Raw genomic sequence first — 18,839 nt, 5'->3', positions numbered from 1 at the left:
ATGTGCGATGATAGGATTTCAGGGGGTGAAGAGCAAGCTACAACCTGGGGGGTGTTTCATGAAGATCCTAAGATGAACCTATCTCTAAGTTAGACTTAACAATTATGGAAAGCCATTAGCATCTATGAAAATATTTTGTAAAAGTTATTTCAAAAGGCATAAGATGTTGATTCAAATCATTCATTTTCTATCATCAAGGAGATTTCATGATCTTGAAGTGGATTTTATAAAAAGTCTAAAATATTTGATTTTTCGCTTTTGAATATATTTTATTTTAAGGCTACATACGGCTCTCCATAATTTTTAAATCCAACTTAGAGTTTAGTTCGACTTAGGATCCTTGTAAAACAGGGCCCTGGACCATCAAAGAAGCCATAATCTAATGATTTGTAGAATTTCACCTCTTGAAATCGTCAACATTACCTATTTATAATCAATTTTAAACATCACAAACAAATAATCTGGAATGTGGATGTTCAAAAAGAAACACTTAATGGAAAACTTGCTGCAAGTATTTGCGATCGATTCAGCTCTCTTGGATAACTAAGCCAAGGTTTCCACTGAGTCAAAGTTAGCCCAAATGCTAAGTAATCCTGGATCCATTTCATAGAAGGGTTTTCAACATACACTGAACCATTTAGAATGGTTTACTTTCCTTCAAGTAAAAACAATTTCCTTTGCTTGGGTATGGTTCTAACACAGTTTCCTGTTGACATGCTTTGTAGGGCATTACTTCCAAACCTTCCAACCGGCAGTGATCGCAGATACCGTTTGGCCATAGACGTAGAAAATGTTTCTGTGTCTTGCATGCTACTGAGTCAGAATGTCCATAGATACTGTTTGGCTGTGTCTTTATGACTTTAATATATCTGTCTCTCATTTGTCAGGAAACCTTATAGATACTGTTTGGCCATCGACTGTAGGAAAAGCTTTTGCCGTTTTCTTGCTGCTGCAGCTAAGACCGTCTCAGAGTTACACGTGTTTAGCTCAGCCTGACTCAGAACCTCCAGCTGCAATGGAATAGTACATGGAATAAATGATTTTTAAAAATAATAATAACAATTTCAAAAGTGCTCTTCGCTACTCCTTTCTTACTGCTTTTCTTTAAGTTTGCTATCACAAGTTCTACATATCTATCTCTTCATCTACAACAGCTTTCTCTCATGCCTTACAATTATCTTACAGTAAAATATGAGCTGCTTTAAAGCCCGTCTGTACTAGTTTGGCCAGGGGGATTAGACCTCCCTTCAAGGTCACTGACGGGTGATTATATTATCATATCAACTCTCAATTAACATGAGAAAAAGGGGATCATGGGGGACCAACAGGCACCGATTAGGCATTGTTTGCTATATAGAGGGCGCAAGTAGCTATAAGTAGTGCAGTGGGGCTTAAATAATATTATCACAAACCAAATAAGTTCATAAGTCATAATCACTGGATGACTACGTTTTGTCAAACTCTTGGACTTGTTGAAATATTGGCATTTAGTGAGAGAACAAGTGAGAAAACCTTGAGAGAATGAGAATAACTTACTGCAACTTGTTTCTTGTCTATTTCACTCCTCTTGTGGTGTGTGACTGTAGGGAGCAGAGTTAAAGATGTAACATGAAGTACACTAAAGGTAGTTCTTCCATAATTGTTAGCTATATCTCAGTTTTTCTCAGTATATCAATAGAGGGATTGGGTATCTTTGCCTCAGATTCTAAACAAAATCCTGGATTTAGCTCATGCTGCAATCATAATGACAAACCTTTAGGTCAGTCAGGAATCCCATGACTTTTACAAGCCGATCGCCTGTCTGATTATCAAGATATTTATGATTGGAATTACAAATGTCAAAAACCGTATTTCCAATGGTTTTTAACACTACAGTATGTTGGGGAAAATGAGTTTGGTAAAACCGGTCACTCAAAGATTTTTACTTTTTGAGGCACTTCATGATCACTTTGAAGCACAAATTTTTTATTTTAGGGCTTCAATATTACACCATATCACAGACATTGATAACACTTTGGGTCATGCATCTCAGATTTGTACAATTGGAAACAGTGTTAAACAATGCCTTTAACACACAAATAAAGAATGATATAATGATACTATACTATTTATATAAATATTATTATAAAAACGAAATAAATTGGTTAATGTAGGATTGAATGGAACACCTGGCCTTGATACGTGTCCTTTTGTTCTATATAAACCGTTTAAATGTCTGTTTTTTTTCAATGTGAAAGGATACACACAAGGAACTCAAGTATGGCTAGATCCCAGAAGCATCCATACATACTGTCACTCCCATCATAGCTGTAGAAGAAGAAAAAAAATTGAAAAAGAGAGAGAAAACATTTATTTATTTATTATATATTATAATCATTATCATACATCATCATATAGATCACAATTTTTATAAAGGAAGCCAAGCTTACAAAATTACAAACATAAAGTTATCTTGTTTTTAAAAGAGTATGTCACGGGCATGAAGGGGTACGGATTACAAATGTTGATATATCTTAAAGGGATCGGGTATCTTTGCCTCAGATTCTAAACAGAATCCTGGATTTAGCTCATGCTGCAATCATAATTATAAATTTGTAGGTCAGTCAGGAATCCCATGTCTTTTACAAGCCGATTGCATGTCTGATTATCAAGATATTTATGATTGGAATTAAAAATGTCAAAAGAAGTTTGCCAAACAGTTTCGAACAACACTACAGTTTATTGGGGGGGAAATGAGTACCGTTGAAGGAGGCAGATTATTTTGAAGAAGAAGAAGAGGAAGAAGAAACTGGTCACCTTAAGATTTTTACTTTTTTGTAGCACTTCATGATCATTTTGAAGTGCAGTTTTTTTAGGGCTTCAATATTAAACGCATCTCAGATTTGTAAAACTGGAAACATTGTTAAACAATGCCTTTCAGTATCACACAATGATAAGAGAACTTAATTACCATCTTTTCTCCTGCAGAGCTTGGTATGCAGTCGCATAGTCCACCGGTTGAAGGAACTGACACAAGATGGCCGCCTGGGTGTGGCACTGAAGACCTGAACAGGCCTTGATGCAGCGCTTGTGGACCTGGTCTGTCCATACAGTCTTGGGTATGGGGACCTCAAAGAACTGTGTGGAGACCATAGCAGCCTGGAGGTAGAACTTTAGTGCTGATCCAAATTGCTTTTTAGCTGTACAGACATGCAAAAAAAACAGGTTTCCCCTTCATTTGCTTTCATAGTCAATAACATATCAATATGAACAAATCATTACTTTAAAGATTACATATACCTTGTACATTCCCCCCCCCCCCAAAAAAAAAAAAAAAATAAATAAATAAATAAATAAATAATAATGATAATAATAATAATAATAATAAATAATAATAATTTTAACAAACAAAGAACAAAAAAATGAACATGAACATTCTTTAATATGCAAGAGCCAAAATATGATAGATAAACCATAGACAAAGATACAATACATAACAAATAAATTAATAAATAAATATATAAATAAACAACAAATTAACAAAAATTGATCATTCTTTTAAATGTAAGAGTCCAAATATACTAGACATTCAATACTCTGCACGTGCCACATCTTTGCTAGATTAAAATGAATACCTGATGAAAATCTTGAACAACCATTCTGTGGGCTTACCATAGCAAGCATCAGCCTGTGTACAAAGCCATGCTGGTTTCATAGGGTCCACGGAAATAGCATGACCTATGACCTCATGCAGTGTGGTACCCACAGCATCAATGTCCACCGAGCCCGGACTGGAAAGAAAGAAGAAAAGGCAAGATGAAAATTATGGAACGTTAATGACATCAGGCTGATATTCATTCCTGTGTTATATGTCTTCCTAAATGAATTAATAACGGGATTTCTTCTAAAAGATACAAAGTATGCTACTGTTCAATAGGAGGAGGAAACTGGTAACGCTCAGCCAACCAGTCACCAGAGATCATAAAGAACAACATATTAATATTAATTGGTGTCCATATCTGCACATTGCCACTGTCTACTGACCAGTGTGGGTGCACTACAATTTGCAATCACCACTTTAGCAATCTATACATATTGCTTACCAAACCATCTCATGATCATACCCAATTTTGTAAAAGTTTCATATTCTAGCCCGAGATATCATCTTCAAGTTGATACAAAATGAAGGGGTGCAGAGAGTCGGGATACATCTCTAAGTAATCTAAAAATGATATAAAACTGTGATTTTAGCACGCATCATATTGATCGTTGATTGCAGATTTTGATGTAAAACTGCTCTCAAGTATGACAATTATCAGTTTAAAAAAACAAACAAAAAATATTGAGCAAACTTTTAAATTAACATAAATGGCGATTTCTCAAAACATATATTGATGTTTTGAAAGGTACATGTATATCACATCAATACACAGGTTGTCTTAGGGTTTCGTTGTTACACTTATAGCATTCATATTAACACTTCTGTCTTTATGTTCAAACAATGTTAAAATATTTACTTGGTGATAGTGTTTGGCCATAGTGCTGGGTATTCATGGGAAAGCTCGTTCGTCGGATCGTCTTTCAGAAGGTTGTAAATCTTGACCAGACAGGACAGGACCAGACCCAGACATCTATCATCGTACAGAGACTTCACAAAGTTCACAAACTCAACCCTGTAAATCAAAGACATTAAGCTTTACATCATAAATATCTTCTCAACAAAGCAATATTTCAACTTTATTCAAGACAAAAGAAGTCAAACTCAAACCAATTTTGAAAATTAGAGTTGGTTAAAAAATAAAAGTCATGGTGAAAATAATGTTTTTATTGGTGCACCTACATGACCAGTAACTACAATAAATAACCAATACTCTAACAAAATTTGAACATTCTGATTTACTTCATTAGTCTAGCCTGGCAAAGAGTTATCATAACCATGGTTCTAAGCAACAGTCTTTGAAAAGCTTTCCAATATTTGATAAGCTAAATTATAATGTGTTGCTTCAGGACATGGCTTGTTTTCAGATATTGCACATCTATGTTTCAAGACAATCATATGTTAGAAGTTGTTAACAATCAATGTATGCAGGGTGCAATGCCTGATTGGTGATAACCACAGGAAACAGAGGGAGTCACCTAACAAAAAAGGTAAACCTCAAAACTGACTCCGTAATAACACTCCGCTTTTATATACCGTAAATCTCTGTGTATAAGACGCACTTTATTGCAGCCAAATTTTTTTTTTAAATCGAAAGTCGGGGCAGCGTCTTATACACAGAGATTATGGTAGTGCCCAATACATCGATACAACGATGTGTCTAAGCGCTTTACAGATATATCATTACCCCAGTCATCAGATTCAGGCTTACCCGCACATAATGTATGCACATTCTCTACTCCCTGGGGATCATTCCGGCCAGTCGCCATTTTACAAGCTCATCCCACGACATTAACTTTCGCATCCTACCGGGTACCCATTTAACACCTGGGTTGGGAGTGGCAAATGTAGATCAATGTCTTGCCTGAATCCAATGCACTGAATCCAATGACCGGGGTATTAGTATATATGTAAAGCGCTTAGAGACATTGTATTAAGCGCTATACAAAAGGTAAATATTATTATTATTATTATTGCCAAAGGACATTTTCTCAAGTGTCTAGTTTATCTTGTTCCTACTTGGTCATGATAGCTGTACTAGTCTCTCTGGTGACGGTAGCAGCATTGGCTCCAGTATTACTGCGTTTAGTCTGTGTCGTCGTCTGTGTTGACGTGCTGAATATTGACACCAAAGCTTGGGAGAGGTCCTTGGCCACAGGGCGACACTTGTTGGTGTCAGATGGATCATCTCTCATGCAGAAGGCCATGTACTTACTGATCTGTATTCCAAGACAATAACATACAGACCAGGGGGGTGTTTCACAAAGATCCTATTAAGTGGAACTTATCTTTAAGTTGGGCTTTTAAGTTTAAAAACAATTTGTAAAAGTTATTTCAAAAGGCATAAAATATTGATTCAAATCATTCATATTTTCTATTATCAAGGAGATTTCATGTTCTTGATGTAGAATTTATGACAAGTCTAAAATACTTGAATTTCTGCTTTTGAATATATTTAATTTTAAGGCTACAAATAGCTCTCCATAACTTTTAAGTCCAACTTAGAGTTAAGTTTGGCTTAGAATCTTTGTGAAACACCCCCCAGAAAGATAATATTGGTTATATTATATGAACAATAAAGTATAAAATGCTATGTTATACTTTGCATAATTTAATGCTTTATGTTTCACACATTTTCACACATAGGTTTAATCTTGTCTTATCTTGGGCATAACAATTAAAGGGGCTAGCATCTATATTGATGTCCATTCCAGGATGGCTTACAATTATATTATTTGTATCCATAATTTTGTTTGTACGCTCGGATCAAGAGGAAATACTATGAGAACTATGTTAAAAGCATGCATACTTCAAAGTACATTGTATCACTGCCAGTATAAAATATTGAATCAGTCCTTTTAATAAGATCATTTATATTTGTCTCATATGTTTGCTTTCCAGCATTGGGTGTTGAGGAATGATTAGATACCTACCCTCCAGAAAGGCAATGGAATATCAGCATTGAAGAAACATAACCAGTACTGGCTGTTGAGTAGGAACAAGATACAGTGATCTAAGACCGGCTCTCTAGGCTGGATATCTCGGTCTATATCACAAATGAGAAAGAAGAGCATGTTGTTATTTTATTCCATAACATAATAAATTTAAGGATGATGTGGAGCAACAGTTCCAACTCTTACAAGCTTTGAATGTGGGCCTACCATTGTCCTTAAGCAAGGCAAGGCAATGTGTTAAACTGATAGTTAGCTCTATTCATCCAGATGGAGTCAACAACTACCTCGTTGGTCAAAATACAAAATAGTTTAGAGCACTAAACACTCCCTCAACCCTCTCTGTCATCTTCACTATGAGCTCTGCATCCTTTTACTACCCCTCCTAGGTCTCTACCACTCCCAAGATAATAAGTAAGAAGTTTTATTTCCAACCACCTTAGCCCCCTTTGATCTGCACCCTTTCACCATCCCCCTTCCCCTTCCCTCATCACTATGAGTTTTCATACGTCAAGTCAAGTCAAGTCCACCTGTTTGGTCTGGTCCATTTGTCATAGCCCCTCTATAAATATGTACCCTCTCTACCAATACATTCGCTCTACCATTTAGCCACCTAAGCCCTCTCTGCTTTGCATTTTCAACCTTCAATCTTCTCTCGTTCCCTCCCTCCCTCTTACACTCACCACTGCATGTTCCTAGAAGACATGCCAGGACCATCTGTTTGAAGTCAGGTCCAGCCGCCTTAGCCCCTCTCTGCACCTTCTACTCCCTCTATCCCTCCCTCCTCTTCTTTCCTCCATCCCCTCCCTCCCTCCCTCCATCTTCCACTCACCACTGCGTGTTCCCAGAAGGCAAGCCAGCACCATCTGTTTGAAGTCAGGTCCAGCCGTCTTAGCCCCTCTCTGCACCTTTTACCCCATCCATCCCTCCTCCCCTCTCCCTGTCCTCCTTCCCCTCTCATCCCTCCCAACCTCTTCCACTCACCACTGCGTGTTCCGAGTAGACAAGCCAGGACCATCTGTTTGAAGTCAGGTCCAGCCGTCTTAGCCCCTCTCTGCTCTGCCATCCTCAGTAGATCTACATAGAGGATCTCATTCCTCACACCGGTATAGAGTCTGAAGTAAGCATCCTTGGTAGCCTTACACGCAGCCTCAAGATGATTGATAGCTGAATCATAGTTCTACAGAAAAACACAACACAAGAGAGGCAACATAAGTAGGCGCGATAGCTCAGTTGGTAGAGCAGTGGTCTCGTAATCCAGTGACCCGGGTTCAAAACCAAGTTGATGCGCTAGTGCCCTGTGGTAAGGCATTAGTCCTCATTACCAGGTGCCTTGGAGAGGACCTAAATCCGTCGGTCCTCCAATTGCTTCTTAACAAGCATTTATGCTTTCTTAGCAGTTAGATGAAATAACCATCACCACCACCAAGCAAGTAATGACTAGAATACTTCTTGGTGTAGCAGCAAAAGATCATGCTAACAACTGCAGTCCAGAGCTTTTACAAAGAATATTGTAGGTCAATTTTGCAAGTCTACATCTAAACAAAATTATATAAATAGAAAAATATGCACAGCAGAGATGCTTTTATAAAAAGCAGTTTTACTTGGCCATATATATAGCTGTTATGGTTTTGGTGAGCTTAAACATGGCTAATCCCTTAATTACATCTCCTGAAATGTTACAAGACGTGCAAGGATTGATCATGTCTGACATTTGAATAGAGAATATGGACATAGACTGAACATCCTGAAATTCATTAGTTGCAGCAGATTTAACAAAGGATAGGCGGATGTAGTTCATCTTACCTTCTTCTCAATGCAATGCTGCGCTTTGACCAGTAGAATAAAGATGAAGTCTTGTGACAGTCTGTTGTTCATGCCTTCAATGATGTAGCCATATGCTCTATCCACCTGCCACTGCATGATAGGAAAAGGCAAAAGTATTGCTATCATTTGCAAACTATATTGATTAAGATGTGACATACAACAGTAAAATAATTTGTTCAAGAAATAAGTGCATTCTACTTTGTCTGGGCAGGACATAAATGCTTACCTTGCTGCAGACAGCTGAGAACCTCCTGTTTGGAGCCATCTTATGCAAAGCTCTGAGAACAGACTCCAGCTCGTTGGGGTCTTGTGTGAGGAGAAGTTTGAGCTCCAACTGGCCCATCTGGAGTCCTACGTTATCTAGAAGAAGGAAAAACAAAGTACTGAATAATAATAATAGTCTTATTTTGTATAACGCTCAATACTACGTTTCTAAGCACTGTAATTTTACATTGTAATCATTATTACCGCACATGATAGTGGACATTTTCCGCTTCCTAGGAAATATTTTGGTCAGGCACCATTTTATAAGCACACACGTGCAAATCCAACCACATTAGCGTTTGCATCCGCTTACTTAGTGGATAGTGGCAAATGCAGATTAATGACTTGCAAGGACCTTAGTGCGCAGCGGAACTCGAACTGCAAACCATGTACTTATCCACTAGATCACGACACCTCAATAAACAACAGACGACTGCTCTTATATCTCAAAATTTCACTTTTCTTTTTTTCTCCTAACGTCATTCTCTTTCCTGTTTACTGACCTTCCATCTTCGTAATCCCCTTTTATTTTCTTTGAAATGGGATACATTGTGTGTCACACGTTCTCTCTTTACTCTGTATATGGGCTGATCGGTGTATTAAACTTGAACTCATCTCTACATTCCCAGTCAAACCATGGGATACATCATTATGTACTTAGTCTTCTCAGTCTTTCCTATATCATCTCGTTCAATAACGATAGTATTTTGGTTTTCTATAGTGTACATGATATTTGCCACAATCAACTGCAACTGGGCCTGTTGCATAAATATGGTAGTTGCCATTGATGGCAAAGGTACCATCAATGGCAACTACCATGGTAACAGGGCTCAACAGCCAACCAAAATCAAGGTTTCCACGGTAGTTACATCGATTTCCGGAATAAGACGCAATAAATACACATACCCATGGTGCACGGTGCTAAATATCATATAATCAAACCTTTCTCTTTACAATGTCATGTCATTTACAACCATCACAACAAAATGGAAAGATACATTGCTATACGTAATGATAAAAAAGCTGCCAATGACAGCAGGTGGCAGGGCAAGGCCCAGTGGATGTCTATTGTCAGATAAGTGAAGAAAGATATTTGATATGTTAATAAGCTGTATAATGTTCAATGCATTATGTAATCTAATGTTCATTTTCCCTGGTGGGTGAATCATTTGTCAAATATATCAATGTACCTTGAATTGACAAATAAAAATAAAAAAGACAATTTCAATACAAAAAAAAAATCCCATCACAACCAAGGTGATGCTTCGAGAGTCTTCTTCTTGAATCTCTTACCTCTATGCTGATCCATCTGACTAGTGTCCATACCGGTTTGTTTGCCATCCTCCAACTTGAAACAGCTCAAGAACTCCTGCCTCTCTTCTTCAGAGAAGAGGATACCAAGAGGGCTCTCTAGGATACCCTTACACAGCTTGTCGTCTCGGAATAACAACCTGAAAATAGGAGCAAATCTCATCTTTAAGATGCCATTATCATCATCACCATCAGGCCTCCAAAAAAAAGATGTAGTATTGCCCTTTAGGTGCCAGCACCTTGGTCAGTTGGTTGAATTTTTTTTGCTTTTTGCCTTTTGCTTTTTCCCTCTTTGGGTTGATATTCTATAGTTTTGAATGCTCTAATACAATTTTTAAAATTTTAAAAACGGTTTAAAAAAAAAATTAAACAAAAAGCTGACTGTAGATTTTAAAAATTTTGGGTCGGTCGCAAAGGGCAATACAACAATTTTTTTTAAAGCCTCATCAGTGTACATCAATGTATATGCTGATGTATATCAATAGCCATGGAAAATGTATGCAAGTGTTTCTGCAGGGTTGAGAGTAGGAAGCGTTGGAGACTCAAAACATGCAAACGATGATGATGATTAGTTGACGATGACCAATGACAATGTATGGATATACATGGTTTTAAGGTCACCGTCATGTTCTAAATGAAACTGCCATATGAGATCCCATATAATACCAGCCTCACAGGTATATTAGCATATCAATGTTTATTCTAATTTTCTGCATTATCAACCCTCCATATAGGTTTTTGACAGATTACTTGAAAATAAATTTCTACTACAAGGAACCTAACATCAATATTAATTACCTCAGGAGAGACTTGACATTTGATTTCTGTTGTTCAGTACTCGATGATAACGTCTTCACAACACACTGAAATGCACAATTTGAAAAAGAAAAAAGAAAGAAGAAATTATTAATCAACACATGTACTTGCAATCATATTTCATTCTATGTCACAGTAAGAATGATTCTTCTACTGGTTTGAAACATTGAACTCGATCATGATTTGAATTCATCTGTTTGTGCATCACCAGAAAAAAATCCATTACCATGATTACATACAAATATAACAATACTAATGGGGCATTGCAAGAAAGTTGCGATTGATTGCAAGTTGCAAAATTTACAACTGATATTTGCAATCGATTGCAACTCAACTTTCTTGCAACACCCTACTAGTCTCCTAAATTTCCTAGGATTTTGTTAGTATTAAAGTTTTAACAATTAAATAAGTTAACTAGATTTAGCTTTTATTCTCCCCACTCTCTCTCTCTCTCTCGCTCTCTTTCTCTTACTAATAGGGCATTGCAAGAAAATTGAGTTGCGATCAATTGCAAATTTGCAATTAATTGCTAGACTTACACTTGATTTGGGGGATTTGCAATTGATTGCAACTTTCTTGCCACGCCCAATAAGAATAACAAACAGCAATATATAGCAAATACTTATCACTTCTCCACCAAACAAATGCATACAAATTTCAGAGCATTTTAGAAATAAATCTCATGACCAGAGATGCCAACCTTCTTCAATAAAAAAAAGTATTCTTAAGAGCAAAAAACAGTATTTTTGGACAAAAAACAGTATTTTTGAAAAAATCTCTCAACTTAACATATCGTCCAATCGAGCAGCTTAAAAAACCAGGCAGTACCACGTATACGTACCCGGATCGGAGCGCGACGTGCATACATTACACGTGGGTTGTTCACAATGTGCGCAGTTTGGGGCCCGTATCACCATCCTGCGTGCATCTTTTTAAGATGTAGGTGCATAATAGACTTACGACACAAAGCCCATAATCAGAAATTAAGAAAAACATCACCAAAAAAAAAAAAAAAAAAAAAAAAAATATATAAACAAAAACAAAAAAAAAAAAAAAAATTGGAAAAAAAAAAAAAAAAAAAAAATTGGAAAAATTTAAAAAATTTAAAAAAAGTAACAAAACATACAAAAACGTACTGCCTTATTCATAGCGAAAAAACGGAACAAATACGGCAAAAACGGAACAGTTGGCACCTCTGTATGACCCTAGCTACGTCCATGTATTACATTCCACATGCCTTTGACCGTACAATTTACACTATGAACATGACGGACAAAGAAAGAGGACAAAATATACAGTTCCTCATTCTACCCTCAACAATTGCTTTGGTAGACAAAGGAACATACCTTCACTGCTATGAATATGCATGTAATAGCAGTGAAGGGATGTTCCTTTGTCTACCAAGCAATTGTTGAGGGTAGAATGAGGAACTGTATATTTTGTCCTCTTTCTTTGTCCGTCATGTTCATAGTGTTACCTCTACAAAGAACTGTCTTGCTTCCTGCGGAGAGTGTCGAAGGGTCGTCTGAAGGTCACCAAGGTTTGTCCTACCCTCGGCTGCCCATCGTACCGCATTGCACAGCCCCACCTGTTGTTTGGTTTTGGCAGGAGTGATGGCCGATTTGGTTATGTCGTCACCTAGGCATTCCCTGTACCAGGTAGGGAGCTCCTGCTTGAAGTTATCCTCTAGGAGGATAGACACAATGTCCTGTGGAAAGAAAAAAAGATGTAGAGAGAGAGATAATAATAATAATAATAATTGGATTTATATAGCACCTTTTCTATAGGATACAAGGCGCTGTCTCTTAGACTATCAACAATTAAAGTGGAGTTGTACAGGTATGTTTTCAGTTGTTTTTTAGAGAAATCTAGTGAAGTACCCTTTCTTAAGAATGAGGGGAGTTTGTTCCAGAGACGTGCTAAGGACTGAAAGGATTTAAAACCAGCCTGTTTAAAGGATTTGGGAATGACAAAGGTAGGAGCTGATGAAGACCTAAGAGAATATGATGTTCTCTGTTACTGAAAGAGTGAGGAGATGTATACAAGATATTAAATGCCCGCACACAATAGATTTACCGCTACCAGTTTTCTTATTTGTTTGTTTTTCTTTTAATTTATTTATTTATCAAGCTACAAGATAAAGAGGGAAGCCAAGAACCAACCGGGCTAAGAATGGTTAGACCATCTGGAATGGAATAACAATGCAAGAGAACAGAGATGTGTGGGGAAAAATGAAGCATTTTCATTACTTTTAATGATTCCTGTAACTCACAGAATATAATGGGTGCAGGTAACCTTTATTTAAATCGTTCTAGTAGGAATTTGTTTCCATTTCTATAACTCTAACTACACATACTACTGAAAATAACTTGAATGTAATTCTCGCTGTCAGGTACAACCAGGGGAAAAAATACTTTAACAATTTTTGGGGCTACTTTTCAAGCTTGCTTGCATGAAAATAACACTCTTTAATTTGTTTTGCATTGAACTCTATGCAAATATTTGCAGGCTCTTTTATGACTTTCGGGGGCTCTTTTAAGCATTTCGGGGGCTAAATCGCCCTCGTGTATTTTTTTCACCAGGTATAACACACACCTGATAGTTTCTTGCTTTGCTAGCCTCACATCTGGAGAGTAGAGGCTCATTGGATGGTAGCCTGTTTAGGTTCTGACCAATCAGGGCACTGCATGCAGCAAGATAACCTTCAAGCTTTGAGCCTTCAGGAGAACAGTAGAACGAGGTTTCAACCTAATGATAAATACATGAAGAGAGAACAATTACTAATTTACACAAGCACATTTTACTTCTGGTGATGAATTGTCTCCCAAAGCTAGGCAAACTTTAACAATTTTAAGAAAGGCATTGCAGTACAGACTACATTTTCATGTTGTATATTGAGCAAATAAATAAATAAATAAATTGCTATATAGTTATGGTTATTAGTCATCTCCTCTATGCATATCAGAATATAAAATGACCAAGTCCTTGTGAAGGCCAATTTTACTAGTTTCTCTTAGGTAGCCTTTCAGTGTAAAACAAGCATGAAAGTGTATGTCTAAAAAACTTTTCTGTTTTGTATGAATAAACCTTTCTCCTTCAAAATATTTAGTCACGCACTAACCCCAACTTGATAACATATGGGTAATTCCATAAATTAGGAACCCACTTTGTGACATTTTTTGGTGTCCTTGTTACATAAGGAACCCACACATATTTATAGCTCAGAGTAAAGGCTTAGATAGTGGAGTGAGATTGTAAAGTGACTTCCAAGCATAATATTGCATCCTCATACCTATACTCACTTAAAGAGAAGGTTGAGTTCTGGGAAGAGGTGAAAAATAATTTGTGAGCATTACTCATTCTTATTATGCAAGTGTGGAAGAACATCAGTTAAGACATGTTCCCTGAAAAGCATGGCTCTTCAAATGCCTTCATATTCTAAATATGCATGTAACATCGTAAAAATCGGGGGCCGGCTTTTTACGCCACGTGTTCGTGTAATCCCATATACATCTTTCTGTGCAAGTGTTTGTAACTTTACCAAGACTTGGCCAAATTTCTTATCATTTTGATGATTCCAGAACCTTGCAATACACACAAATTCTTATATGCTAGATGATCAACCTTTTCTGGTCGATTCCACACCGTTTCTTTCACAATGCAATCGCATGACCAGAACTCAACTTCATCTTTAACAATCATACTCCACTATTTAATTCTTTACTCAGAGCCCCACATACGTGGGGTTCCTTGTGTAACAGGGACACCACAAATGTCACAAAGTGGGTCACTAATTTATGGAATTAACCATATTCAAAATGATATTTCAGCTCCTAGTTTTTACCTTCGGAGAGAGTTCTTGTACTCTCTGGAACATCTCTGCAGCCTTCCCGTACTGCTGCTGATGAAAGCAGTAGCAGCCGAGGTCATAGTTCAACTGCCAGAGGAATTCTTCCTTGGTGACCTTGATACCTTGGTGGTGTGGAGCAGGTAGCTTGATGGGAGAACTGTTAGCATTGGATGATGATGGTGATGATGGGGTGGGTGAGGAGGAGGACGATGCTGGGATGAAGTCAATGCCAATGAAGGTGTGGGTGTCTGGGAAGTAGATGTCTCGATCGAGGGGTAGACATCGCTCCAAGAAGTTGAGGGAATCGGGGAGAGTATCCTTAACCTGTTTGCACAGAGAAAATAATTATATATCCTGCAGGTGCATTCATATATAAGCTTTAAATATTCTCCTTTAATTTAATTTTGTTATTTTACTGTCATGACAGGAAATGATGGAACTGGGTTTTAGAAGATATATTGCCTCAATAAGTATTAATCTCATTTTTAACTTGTATGACATCACAAGAATTAAGAATAACATGTGGACCCAATCGTCACACCAATGTAGCCGAGGCAATAAGCCATGCTTAATTAATGAAAACTCATTGTGAATATCTATACTCCACATTTTAAGATGATGTCATCAAGTAGATAGCTTTCAGGTCAATAATTTCCAATTTTCACAGGTTTATATTTCAATTTTTCAGAGAGCTGTTACTCCTCTGACAGAAACTAAAATAGTTTATAGTTGATATTATTGTAAACTATGGCTTATAGGCTTTCACTTCCAACAGGGTTTTTAAAGCAATGTAAAGTTTTGTCCCTGACTGATCCTCTGTCATTGCTCTAGGTGTAATAAAGGTACATGTATCAATGGAAGGATGAGAATACCTTATAATAACTTACCGTTTTCATGACCATATCATTTACACCAGCCACATTGAAGGCACTGAAGAAAAAAATAACATACCTCAACATTACTCCTAGACAATAAAAACATGGTTAGTACATCTTTTATTTGATAGCTTAGATGAATTGTAAATGATTTCCTGAAAAAAAGTTTTTTTCAAAATTATTGTGGTAAAATTGTTAATTGAATTATTATTTCATGACCAGAACAATACTGGAATGTGACTGACTTAAAAGTGATTCCATAACAAATATGGGATATAGTTCTGATTTATATATTTTGTATATCATTTAATACTTTCATGACTTTAAGTACACAAGGTTAAGATCGAAAAAGATTAATTGAATGGTTTAAAGATAAATACAGGTGTATACAAAAAAAGCAAATCCTTAACACTAGCACATACATAACTCTTTGTTTTCTGTCTATTTTGTAAGAGAATGTCTTACATGATTTTAATTTGTGCAGGAGGCAAGGGTTTGATATGATTGACTTAACCCATTGCTTACTTGAATCTGGTTGCCCCTGTATTAAGCCAATGGTATTGTATGAATTAAGTATTTAATGGGTTAAAATGCACATCTCACCAAAGAACACAATCTAAGCATATCCAAACATTGATAGACATTGTAATCTTATGATAAGTCTGTATGTCTTACCTCAGTACCTGGGCCGGGCCCGTTTCACAAAACTTGTCATCAGTGACAAATTACAGTTTTTTTATAAGCTAGTGAAATCCTTGCTTCTGATTGGTTATTAGCAGATTTGTCACTGATTTTTGTCATTTGTCATTGGAAAAAGGCCTTGTGAAACGGGTCCCTAAACAAAACCTTGCAAAATGATAAGTATAAAGCTTACCCAGGAACATTACCAGGTGGTGTCTTGATGAGCTTGGATGGGACTGATCTCTCCACAAACGTTCTTACACTCCTATAAAAACAAAAAACAAACTTTATCTTATTGCATTGGAAGAAACACTTGTTTTCAGGAGCTTTTGAACAGTTTTATTTTTTTATTGTGTGTCTGTAAATGAGCAAGGTTAGGAGTTTTGCTTTCATCACAGCGCATTAGAGTATATTTATATCAGTAGTAGCTGCGCTATATAAATTAATCTAATTATTACTAATATTATTATTATCATGTCAAATAGTTATTACTGGAAATGCAAAACTGAAGAGCGTATGATAATGTTACAAGCTAGTCTACTCACAAGTCAGTTTCAGAATCATTCAATAAGAGTGTATTTATACTTGCAAAGTTGCAATATATTTTCATAATAGCGATATTATAATGATAAGGTCATCTTCTACATAGAGTATAGGGGCACGGTACTGTCGGTACAATTAATATAAAGAGCAAAATATTATTGGTTGGCCCCCATCAAGGATATTCAGATTTTAAAAGAAACACAAATAAGGCTTGTCCAACCTACTCACCATCTATTGTAGATAGTCAAAGCGACCAGCACAGAGTCATCTAAGCTACACACATCTGTCGTTGGTTGGATGTTAAGCTCTGGAGGAGAAACCCACTCAACAAAATCCTTGAGAACCTTATGCACCATGTACAAGGGAAGGCTGCAGGTTGAAAACAAGAGAAAGCTAAAAATAATTTGTACTTCTAATTTTCTAAATCCCCTATTGTTGAGTGATGTTAAATGTCTTCCACCGCAAGAAGTCATAATCTTGATCTCACATGTATGATGTACTATTGTCTTGATTCAGAAATTTTCTTTCTCATGATCTCATCAATAATCCATGAATAAATATTAACACTAATGAGATGAACTTTAAAATCTTTGAAATCAGAATATGTCTAAGTGGAAGAGGAATAACAGGAATGGTACACTTGTGTATCTAATTATTTTTCTGGATGCACAAGTGAATGCTATGATTGTCTTTTCTTTGGGGTTTAAAGCCCCTCTGGACTAGTTTGGTAAGGAGGGATTATACCACCCTGCAAGGTCACTGACATGTGGTTATCTCATCAAATCAGCTCTCAATTAACATAAGAAAAAGAGGATCATGGGGGACCAAAGGGTACCGCTTAGGCATTGCTTAATAGAGGGCGTAAGTAGCTATAAGTAGTGCGGTGGAGCTTTAATACCTTGTTTGGAGGAAAGAGAAGTCCCACTTGAGATGGGCCGCCACCTTGAGTGCCATGACCTTGAGGGAGTGAATCTTCCGTAGTTGACTTGGAGACTCTTCATTGTTTGCCTCTTTGATGGACTGGTCTACAAACTGCTCAAGGAGATGAGTTGCCGATGGTTCTGCAAAGAATTGAAGACGGGTGACACACACGTAAAGTAAAAACAAAAACTGATCTATGATAATTAAGTCATGGCAAATGTCCATTTCCAAAATGTATTCAACCTGCAAATTTAAATATAAGGGGCATAGTCACATATCAAGATCTAAATATATATATATAGATCTATATATATATATATATATCTGATTTGGTGGTCTATTGAGTATTGACTTATAACTTATAGTTATTAATATTGTTATATCTACATGAAATCTGGAATTATAAATGTTTATTAGACCTATAATCATGATAATAAACACTGAATTAAGAACAACTTCATTTCAATGAACTGTATAAATATCACTACTAGGCTGTCTTACAACAAACACAACAGATATAGACTAAATCATTTAAAAGGTCTAGTCTCTAGAGTAAACTATGTTTGTGTTTTTTTCAGTCTAAGAGTAAGAGAAAATAAACCTCTCGAGATGCCAGAGCGAGGAAATAAAAATATTTCAACTAAAAAAAACTCATTCTTTAATAAAGTTAAACATAGAATTTGCATTATCTTTCAGAGTACAATAGCGGCATCATATATGATGCAAATCTTGTTAAATGAATACACGAACCTGGATTCTCACTACTGAGATGACTTTCCAATAGCCCAGGCTTCAATAGAAATTCAAACCATATCATCGGAGTTGGAGGAATAGCAGGCGAATCACTACGACGATTTTCCATAGGTGGGACCGGAGAGTCAGCTCTGACCTCATTCATCATGTTCATACTCATACTTAGTTAGCTTGATACGCGGATATCCATGTAACGAGAATGTATCTTACGAGTTGTCCTGGGATATTTTGATAATTCTTTCTCAGATAATGTATTGCAAAACTCTCATTTGATAAAAGTTCAGTGAATATACCGTTAGATGTAAAACCTCAGCGTTCCCTTATCTTAGTAGGTCACGTGATCCACATCTCCTCAACTTGTAAACATTATACACGTGGATCTAATCTACCGTATACACGCGGAAGCGTCT

General features: G+C 36.7%; 1 protein-coding gene across 1 annotated transcript; it reads right to left on the bottom strand.

The window, feature by feature from the left end:
* Nucleotides 1-267: 267 nt before the first annotated feature.
* Nucleotides 268-18,781, bottom strand: LOC589536 (integrator complex subunit 8). The gene is made up of 21 exons (XM_011677030.2): nucleotides 18,427-18,781; nucleotides 17,654-17,816; nucleotides 16,984-17,124; nucleotides 16,406-16,477; nucleotides 15,544-15,586; nucleotides 14,651-14,980; nucleotides 13,402-13,554; nucleotides 12,284-12,514; nucleotides 10,789-10,853; nucleotides 9,973-10,130; nucleotides 8,642-8,775; nucleotides 8,395-8,505; nucleotides 7,573-7,768; nucleotides 6,571-6,683; nucleotides 5,657-5,856; nucleotides 4,497-4,652; nucleotides 3,652-3,770; nucleotides 2,951-3,179; nucleotides 2,243-2,307; nucleotides 1,537-1,580; nucleotides 268-1,010 (listed from the first exon to the last, which is right to left on the bottom strand). The coding sequence occupies exons 1-21, from the start codon at nucleotides 18,587-18,589 to the stop codon at nucleotides 894-896; spliced, it is 3,003 nt and encodes a 1,000-aa protein (XP_011675332.2). The 5' UTR covers nucleotides 18,590-18,781; the 3' UTR covers nucleotides 268-893.
* Between the last annotated feature and the right edge of the window lie 58 nt (nucleotides 18,782-18,839).

This window comes from Strongylocentrotus purpuratus, unplaced genomic scaffold (assembly GCF_000002235.5).
Source record: "Strongylocentrotus purpuratus isolate Spur 01 unplaced genomic scaffold, Spur_5.0 spur5_scaffold_8, whole genome shotgun sequence".
In the NCBI taxonomy this organism is placed as follows: domain Eukaryota; kingdom Metazoa; phylum Echinodermata; class Echinoidea; order Camarodonta; family Strongylocentrotidae; genus Strongylocentrotus; species Strongylocentrotus purpuratus.
This window is presented reverse-complemented; position numbering and strand designations above follow the sequence as displayed.

Bases quoted from the DNA above. Each gene is read 5' to 3' on its own strand.
- LOC589536 (XM_011677030.2), bottom strand. From the start codon at position 18,589: ATGAGTATGAACATGATGAATGAGGTCAGAGCTGACTCTCCGGTCCCA. The intron at 16,478-16,983 runs GTGAGTAGGTTG...TTGTTTTTATAG, and splicing joins TTGACTATCTACAATAGATG to GAGTGTAAGAACGTTTGTGG. The intron at 4,653-5,656 runs GTAGGAACAAGA...TTTGATTTACAG, and splicing joins AGTACAGCTATCATGACCAA to GGTTGAGTTTGTGAACTTTG.